Raw genomic sequence first — 9,762 nt, 5'->3', positions numbered from 1 at the left:
TTAAAAAATTTTTTGCAAGTATTCAATTTTTTTTAAAGTCGTTCTTTTGACTACCACACTATGGTCGATGGAATTTTTGTCTCAGCTACATAGTGGAAAATATAAATTTCACCAACAATACATATAACTGTGAATAAGGACTTTATTTTTGAGAATTGTAATAAATTTAAGATAATTAATTAAAATAAAATTATTCTTTATCTAACTATATAAATTGTTAGAAGCAGAGACCATAGACACGATACTTAAATAGAATTCAATATGGAAGAAAGAATATAAAGAGTAATTCAGCAGAAGGCATAATATTTAATTTAATATAATTCTCTTAATCGACACAATATATTTTATTGTCAATCATTTAAACAGGGTTGAATATTTTTTATAATTCTAAATTTTTTAATATTATATTATGTGTCTGTAACCTGAATATGTTTTCAATGTAAGCGGCCTGTCATGTTCCTTTCAGAGTTCTATAAAGCTATTCTTTATATCTGAAGAAATGTCAAAAATTATCTGTAATTATATTCTCTCGTATATGTACGTAAAAACGTACATAATAATTTGTGTAATTGAATTAAAACTAAAGTTTTCCTAAAATATATGTTCTATATAAATACATTTAGCATTGAAGAGAAATTATGTAATCATAACTATGGGTGTAACTTTAAAGTCTTATGAAGAACATATCAGTGTTTACTATATATGATTTATGTGTGTATTTATTTGTGAGATCAATGAAATTATTTGTTTAGAATCGATAAAATATGCTGTTCTTATAACGTCTTCATATACTTTTATACAAAAATAATTTGGATACATCAGGGGAATATTTAGTAACACAGTTTTTCCATAGTAATTTTATTATATTTTCCGATACAATTTTAGATGAAATAATAATATTTGCAACACGAGTGATATTTTAATCTCATACGTAATAAACTAGTATAAGTTATATGTTATGATTAATAATTATGTACTTTTTCCACGTTAAAGTCAGACAATAGCCGGTTAAGAAGGACCACACGCTTTATTTTATTAATTCAATAATATAATTGATATTATTTTGTTTAGATGTATAAGTAAATAATAAGTTACCAAAGCAATTTCGATTAAGCTATATTATTATTATGTAAGGAAATTAAAAATGACATATTTTTCTATGATGTGTATGAGAATATAGGTTGACAAAATTATGATACCATAATGACTCGCTTTAAGTTTTGAAAATTCGTATTTAATATACTTAACTCTATTGAGAAAAATATATTTTACTTAAGCATAACGATAAGCTTTATGTACTAAACAACAAGTAATAAGTGGCTTTAATATCAAATTCAAAAATATTAATAGAGTAACGCCATAATGTAAGAGGAATGTATGCTTCGATGGAAAATGAGAATAAATATATTTTTTACAAAACATATTTTGGTTTTGCATTTACAAATCAGCCACAGAACCCTCGACGGTTATACCCGGCGCTATTTCAATCGTTTCGGTGTCGTCTTTGTTGTCGCCGTAACGACGATTTTGTTGAGAAGACCTTTTTTCAAATCCGGAGTCATCGAAATCATGAGAAACTCTATCAAAGTCATGCTTTGGTGGCATTTTATTAGAAGCAATTGAATGGGTAGGTGATAGAACTACAGATGACGCCTCATTAGGTGAAATAATATGCTTTCTCGAAACCGGTGCCCCGTAAGAAGTGTTCACGTAACGTGAGTTGGCCGAGAATCTAGTAGAGTTGTCTTGTGGATCATCATACATTTCACCGTGTCTCTTCATGGAGGCTCTATTCTTCGGAGTTTTTTTCAGCATTGCCTGAAAATTAAACGGGGGCTCATCATCATCTTCGTCTCTCGAGTTCCTTGAAGATTTAGCCAGGGCCTGTAACTCACTGATTGGGTCTGGTAGATCGCTCTTGTCAACGGTAAAGCCGCCACGTGCGTTGCTCGATCTTCGACCGGCGCTGTTTTCTAAAATATCAGTATCGTCGCCGCCGCTGGACCAAGGAGCGGGTGGGTGGTAAAAGCTTTGGGGGGATAGGTTTGGTGGCTTCTTATAGATGACGGGTTTGCTGAAACTTTCTCTTCTCGAATAAATGTCTGGTTCGTCTGGAGGTAAAGTTGGCACAGGTTTGGATGGGTCTCTGCAGAACGGCACGGTTATAAGCGTTTGCGTGCTCGTTGAGGCTTTGAAAGGTTCCGTTTGTACTGAACTGCAACGACGTTTCAAAGGTTCATCCCACTGTTCGCTGTCAGAATCATATGGACTTGCAAATGTGTCTCTACAATGGAAAACCAATTATCATTTTAGATATTTTTTTTTAATATTTCCATTATGTTAATCATTTTATAAATAATCGGTAAAGGTGCAGGTCACACATGATTATTAAAATTTATACAACTTTATAAAAATCGGGCGTTATAAGTGCCCAAACTTGGTTTTATACTTACGTGCTCTTCATAGAAGGATCGCACATATGCGAAGTATCGAAGAATTGGATTTCATCCATTCGGAATGGAAGTTTCCAGACGGTTGGTGGTCCAGAACCAAGGAAAGTTTTTTGTTTAGCATGAGGGTCAACGCGGTCAAGACTTATTGGTGAATTTGTATTATTAAGTGCCTCGACTACAGCTTGGTTATATATATGTACCTAAAATATAAATTGGTTGTATACTTTACCCTAAATACCCTGAGAAAATTACTAAGAACCAGGTTAATTATGTGTATTATTGTTGATTCTTTAACCTCTCAAAATGTGTAAATAAGTTGTCAAAAGAATTAGAAGTAGGAAATTTATAACGAAATCTTTTCTTCTGAAAAATGTTAGTTTGCTTTAGATATTTTTTTATATTTTATATACCTGCTGTGAATAATGAACCAAATCCTGATAGCGGAGCGCTCTGTACTGCAGGAGTACTTGGAACATCGATCGGCTCTTCCATTTCATAGCGAACCGTTTTAGGAACGAAGATGTCTCTTCATCTATTTGATCAGTTGATTTGTTGACTAGAGGATATGCTTTGCGAACTATGTATCCTCTATAAGCTGTTTAAGATGTAGGAAATTAGGAAACATAATTGATACAAAAAAGTTTTTAATTAATTGTCGTTTATTTTAACTGACCTTTTTGAATGACTAAAGCTGCTTCTTCATCGGATACACTTAGGGATTTTTGTTTCTTCAATTCCTGAACTGAGAACAAAGCAAGGCGTAAGAATAAAAGATTACTTATTTATTTTAGGTTAGATGATTATATTACTTACTGTGCAAATTCTTTGATTTATTTTTGACAGCATTTCTTTTCGCTAAAAACGTTCGCATCATACTTTGCACTTTTACAATTTTCTTAACTTGGATTTCATACAACCTGTACAAATAAATTAAAAAAAAAAGAAAACATAATTATCAATTAATGACAAATAATGAATGTAATGATTATTTTATTTACCTAGATAGAAATTCCTCGTTGTAATATTTCAAAAATACTTTGGATTTACCAAGTTCCCACCCTTCCATTTTCAAACGAATCAACAGTAGTCTACAATTATCAGCTGTTTCGTCGACGGTTTCATCGAAATCAAATGCTAGGAAGCGATATCTGCGAAAATGTATGTTTATTATTTTAAATATTTCATGACAAAAAAAATCTTATATTCTAAATTATTGCTGTGTCACAGACCTTCGAATAAATTCTGCAAATGGTACTCTGCAAGGAAAACCATTTTGACGAGCTTTAGCTGTATCTAAAACTGCTAACGCTCTTAATTGTTGTCTTATAAGTTCTGTCTGAAAACCACGAGGGTTATCATTTAGGTCTGTCCTTACACATCTCACGTAATGTGTACCACCGCTACCAGGGCCTGAAGAGAGTTGCTTCAGCAGCTCCAAGCTAGTGGCTCGATATGTCGTAGCCGCTGTTCTCATTCTTCGTATTTGTGAATACTGGCCTTTAGAAACCGTGTTAAACTTCTGTAAATAAATATTTAGATTATGACGTATTTATGTGCAAATATATTTTTTTTATAAAAATTAAAACAATACAATTCTTGATTGATAAAAATATATTGCGGATTTGCTGATTATCTTAGCCTACAATGATGGTTAATCATACATCTGATATTACTTACGGTTTTACTATTTTCCTATATTCTCTTTATTCAAAGTATATTCATATTATATATGTTAAAACATGTACCTGTTTAATGTGAACTTACTCTAGCTTTGATGTTTTCCATTTCCTTTTCAGACTTTGACCGCCCAGCTGGTGCTGTGGTTGGGCTTTGATTGGATGCAGCTGTTAGATTTCCAGATTTAGTTAACTTATTCTTGAACAGCTGTTGCAGGTTCAGATTTGTCGAAGCTCTCATGGTTTCAATCATTTCAGGAGGGAGGAAATCTCTATTCTTATCGGCCATTTCCCTTGCATCGTAATTCACTTTGCCAGTATAATGTGCTACACTGAACTCATGATTTCCTGAGATTTTGACATATGGGCCCTTACATTTCGTTTTAATTGTACCTGATACAAAAAAAAAAAAACATTAAATTAAATGGGTCATGTACCGTTGATCATTGACATATACAGCTTTTAGGAAGTTATCCTTACTCATTATAAGTTCATGGCCGCTGCTAGCGCGACTTGCTTCGTCTAATATATGAAAAATACCAAGTGGTTTTCCCATTAACTGATCGACAGAGTTTTTATTGTCGTAAAATCTTAAAGTTGTAGTTTGAATTTCTTCTTCCGCCGCTTCTTGCATTTCCCAAACGAACATTCTTTGATTGTATAAAAATTGGATTTGCTCATTTGTTGTGTTAACAATTAACTGTTCCAATCGATTCCGATGGTAACACTCGAAACCAAACATATCTATTAAGCTTACGGAGTATTTGTCACCACTGGAAAATAATTAGCAATAAGTAATGCGAAAATTATTATATCTGAAACTATCAGAATTCACGTGAACATACTTACAATACAGATCTCATGAATGATAGTTTTGCATTGATTACGTTGATTAACCAATCCACGAGCCTCTTATAAAGTGCACTTGCAAGAGTATCTCGTGCATCTCTAGCTTCATTCGTTGCATGTTTTCTTTTAACAGCAGTACCATTCTCAATGAGGCAGTAATTAAGAAGCGCCCAAAGAAACTTAACTTCTTCGAGAGATAATAATTTTGCGACTTTTTTTGCTTCTTCCAGATTCTCTATCTCAGCTGATCCATTTCTTCCATCTCTGAATCTCACATTACCTAAGACAAGTATAGCAGCTAAAACCGTCTCCAGGAACTTTATATCCTCTTCTTCCCAGTCTAGTATTTTTAAATTTTCCACAAACTCATTGTAGTACTTAACATTTTCTCGGGGTGATTCTCGTGCGCTTTTTGCGCCTCTTGTGGGCTCGTCTAGAACTCGTAGATAGCGGTGATTTCTATTTCTTTCTAAATAAAATTCATCTAACCTGTTGTTTGCTTCAAGAGCGTCATAAAAATAATAAAGAAGATTAAAGTTTGCGTGATTCCTGCAAAAAAGGGTTATGATTAGCCTAACTTATTTGTACCAACCAAATTTGAATGTGTATACCAAACTGAAACACTTAATGTGTTTGTCAAAGTGAACATAATTTAATATTAATACATATATATTACATGTCTGTAGACGACACACGCCACTTTTCGAGCTGGTATAGCCAAAAGATTGCTCCACTTAATTTCCCTGAAGTACCATAAGTCACTTGAACTTGTAATATTCCACGCGTGGAATTTGAATTAATAGGCGTTGCTGAACTTATACACGCTTGAATAACCTTCGTAGCTTTTTGTATTCTTTCTCCGGTATTATTCTTCATGGCACCCAAAAATGTAAGATGAGAGAGTGCATGCATCATGTAAGTTGATTTGCCTGATTTACTTTCGCCAGAAAATATGATATATTGAGGTTCGTTATGGTGCGTCGCATCTTGATGTGCACTATCGGCTACAGCAAAAATGTGAGGTTCGTTATCAGACCGCGATTTGCATTCGTATTTCTTGTGATGCTGAAAGATTAATAAAATTATAAATTAATGTCAAATAGTGCTATATGTATAATAATTAAATAGTTATGAAAAGAATGATTGCCTCTTCAGTGTAAATGTCTTCATGTGTATTTGGATTAAGTATTAATAACACATCGCCGATAAATGACATAAACGACCCTTTCTGATATTTTATTTGAAGTTCGCAAATAATGTTATCCTCTGATAAATGTTCTAGAGCAGCAAGATCTTCGACTTGCATAGTTTCGGGGTCCTTTTTGCCTTCGGTAGTGAGAAGACCATTTTTAATAATCCTGTCTGTTGGTTTGTAAGGAGCTTCTTTTTCCACTAAATCAGCTGCAAGCATTTTTAGCTCAGTAGACAGCTGGAAATTAGATAGATGTTAATTCAATAACAATAAAAAATTCAGAATATGCTAATTATTTAATTAGTTGCCTTACATGAAAATCATTTTCTGGGACAGTTTGAATGAATGGATGTTCTTCCAATTCGACCATAAAAGGTCTATGCTCAGGATTTTTTTCAAGACATCTGAAATTATTTAAGTATAGCATTTAATATCTAATTTCGTACTTAAATATAAACATATAATAAAGAGTAAATTTAACCTACTCTGTTATAAAATCGTTAATGTCATTAGATGACATTGAGGGCTTAGCAACGGATGGTGGAGGATTTCTCACTATTTGAAAAAGAGCTCTCGTGGGATGCATATTCTCAAAGGGCGCTTTGCCATCAACCATTTCGATGGTGCTTATTCCCAAAGCCCACACGTCAGCTCTATTGTCGTACCCTTCATCACCACCCGTCACCACTTCTGGCGCTATCCAACTTGGTGACCCAATGCTTGTTCTGGTTTTATCGTGAGTTCCATTTAATTTGCATGACAAACCAAAGTCTGTGAGTTTTATTTCACCATCCTTGTTAATTAAGATATTACTACATCGTATATTTCTGTGTATTATTTTATTTTCGTGTAAATAAACGATTGCCTGCAAAATAAATATGATATATCATTCGCAATAAATATGAAAACAGATACATATATTATATTAGATAACATCTAAAATGAACCAATTGAGAACCGAGTATTGATTGGACCAATCAGGATACTCAACACTTAAAATTGACAATAAATGATAGAACGACCGCCCTTACGAAAGGTTTCCCTGAGATGAACCGACGATTCTGATGTCAGCGTCAATCAAGTGGTCCACGCCCCTGAGATTCATTGGGAGCTATTTGCATACGTATCGGGACCCAGACCTGTCGCGACTTGTCTGCGCTCTACTGCCTGATATATCATTTGGTTAATGCGTTCGTTACAATCGAGTTCGTTATAGGGTTGCAAATTTTAAAAGGTTTCGTTACCGATTTAAATTTTTTAAAAGATTGTAACGTTTACATAATTATAGTGCGTCATTATTAAAGACTGTCAATATTATCATTACTATATTTATTTTAGTTTTTAAATATAATTATAATTATGAAAACTTATATTCATACATCTCTTACGATTGAGATGTGATATGTACATTTATAGTAAAATGACATATTATTTTTTTTTGTTTAAAGAGATACAACATTAAATGCAACCGTACCTAACAAGAGATACCTTATCGGTAGATTTGCATGGAAAATGTATCCAACAGAAAGGACGCACTGGTATTGTGAACCAAGTGGCTTGCATAAAGATAATATGCATTTAACGGGTTCTAATTTCTTTTGAGCTTAACACATCAATATGTGTTCTGAACTTAGGGCTTTAATGTGAAGGGTGTAAGGAATATTCTTTATCGATGGAAACGAGGGCAAAGGATCATTGACTACCGCGATTGAGGTCCGTATATCTTGTGTGTGCGAGCATTATTTACGATAATTGAGCGATGCGCCGCGATGGGGGGCCATCATGGTGTTGTCGGACGCGCACCGACATTCACATCGACAAGTTCGACTGTTCCGTCGCGAATCACATCAAATAAAGCGGCATGCATTTTAAGTAATGGCCCTAGATAGTATTTCAACGTACGTGGACATTCGCCCGGCAATATTTTATTCGACGTCACGCCGCAAGAAGGAATCGCCCGGACACAGATCGGAGAACAATTGAGTTTGCATTCAAAGTACCTACCAATTGATTCAGCCGTTGAAAGTTGGACTGGCAGGCCCTTTGTTTTATAAACAGCCATCTTGACTCGAATGTGACGAACGACATGTTTATAGTCAGTCGAATATGGACTTACCTTGATCGTATATTTGAGGATGTAAGCGATGTGTTCCTCGGACATTTTTTTGTCCGCTGCCTTAAGTTTTCTGACAATATCAATAACAGATCCATATTCGCATAACTGGAAAATAGACAAGGTGAATGTTTTTTTTTTTTCTTTTATCGCTTACATATAATAAAACAAATTTACGCTTTCATATTCCATTTCGTATTTACCTCAACGACAAACCAAATTCTCGTTGTATATTCGGACTTATCACAGAACACGCCGTAGAAATCTATGAGATTGGGATGTTTGGTGAAGTCTCGCAAGATTTTGTATTCCTCTTGAATGTGTGGTTCATTCTCTTCGCTGTTTATTTGTATTTTAACAGCGACAGCTTTTCCAGCCGCTTGATTATCTTTGGCTCGATGGACTTCGCCGAAGACACCAGAACCGATTTTCTTCTCAAGAGTATACCGGTCTTGGGGACTTGGAAGAGACGGTATATTAAGACCGTCCTTCATTTTGTTTAGTTGGTCATGTGTCACTGAAACTAGATGACGAACAAGTACGATCGATTAATAATAAAATCCGAATAAGAATTTGAAATTGCAATAAATTTAAGTTTTACATAAAATATTGAGCTACACTTGACTATAATAGTTAGAATATAAAAATAATTATACGCTACTATCAAATAATATCAAAAGAAGCAAATTAATACGCATTTAATTTTACTTATTTTATATTCAAAGGAGATTTATAACGTAAAATCAATCTACTGCTAAATTTGCTAGTCGTGGAGGGGTCCTATATTGGAAGAAAATTAAATTTATTAACAAAAAAAACATTGAATAATAAAATAACTCTCTCAAAGTGCTTACCGTGTGTTCTGCAACGAGACACAAGCTGAACTAAATTCTAGGAACGTGAGGTCTAACAAGTGCTGGGGCTTCAGGTATTAAATCCTCACTAATCCGCTATAACAGACTTAGGTTGCGACTACATTTCATCGCGACTTTGTATGCCGAACTAAAAACGTAATAACATTATATGAGTCGTTATATTATAACTATAACTGATCATAAAGACATAAGACCTTTATTAAATGTTTGCAAAAAAAATGCGTTCGAATAATTTATGAAAATAATTTATCAAAAATTTTATTTAAATGAAATTATTTACTAAGTGTAAATAGTTTAATATAAATAAAAAGAACTTTCTATTATTCATTTATTTAGTTTGATATTTGATGTTCGATCCATCACAAATAGCTGGAAGGATTTTTTTAAAAGTCGATGTGTTTCCAAATCTATAGTTAGCAAATATTTTTTGGAGTTTAAACATCTAAGTGTGCTTAGTAATTCGTCTCCTATTCATTACGTCCCATATAAATTGTTGTGTAGTGGAATAATCTCCAAAACTAAACATTAACAATAAATTGAAACAGAAATTCTAGTTACAAATTATGGATAGTATGTTTTCTATTTTTCTGATTCATTATACACA

General features: G+C 33.5%; 1 protein-coding gene across 3 annotated transcripts; it reads right to left on the bottom strand.

The window, feature by feature from the left end:
• LOC124531266 (neither inactivation nor afterpotential protein C) lies at nucleotides 1–9,218 on the bottom strand. 3 transcript variants are annotated; one of them, XM_047105772.1, is made up of 17 exons: nucleotides 9,138–9,218; nucleotides 8,487–8,806; nucleotides 8,287–8,391; nucleotides 6,656–7,035; nucleotides 6,484–6,574; nucleotides 6,126–6,407; nucleotides 5,655–6,043; nucleotides 4,979–5,527; nucleotides 4,610–4,902; nucleotides 4,218–4,522; nucleotides 3,683–3,972; nucleotides 3,452–3,601; nucleotides 3,267–3,370; nucleotides 3,127–3,195; nucleotides 2,864–3,048; nucleotides 2,454–2,653; nucleotides 1–2,284 (listed from the first exon to the last, which is right to left on the bottom strand). In XM_047105772.1, exons 2-17 carry the CDS (start codon nucleotides 8,775–8,777, stop codon nucleotides 1,438–1,440), a joined length of 4,530 nt encoding a protein of 1,509 aa, XP_046961728.1. In that variant the 5' UTR covers nucleotides 8,778–8,806; nucleotides 9,138–9,218; the 3' UTR covers nucleotides 1–1,437. The 3 variants fall into 3 exon arrangements, with proteins under 3 accessions (XP_046961728.1, XP_046961729.1, XP_046961730.1); XM_047105774.1 differs by lacking the exon at nucleotides 9,138–9,218 and having other exon boundaries at nucleotides 1,654–1,818; nucleotides 1,896–2,284; XM_047105773.1 differs by lacking the exon at nucleotides 9,138–9,218 and having other exon boundaries at nucleotides 1–2,215.
• Between the last annotated feature and the right edge of the window lie 544 nt (nucleotides 9,219–9,762).

The sequence above is a fragment of the Vanessa cardui genome, chromosome 7, assembly GCF_905220365.1.
Source record: "Vanessa cardui chromosome 7, ilVanCard2.1, whole genome shotgun sequence".
In the NCBI taxonomy this organism is placed as follows: Eukaryota; Metazoa; Arthropoda; class Insecta; order Lepidoptera; family Nymphalidae; genus Vanessa; species Vanessa cardui.
Note: the sequence above shows the minus strand (reverse complement) of the source record. Positions and strands in the feature narration are given on the sequence as shown.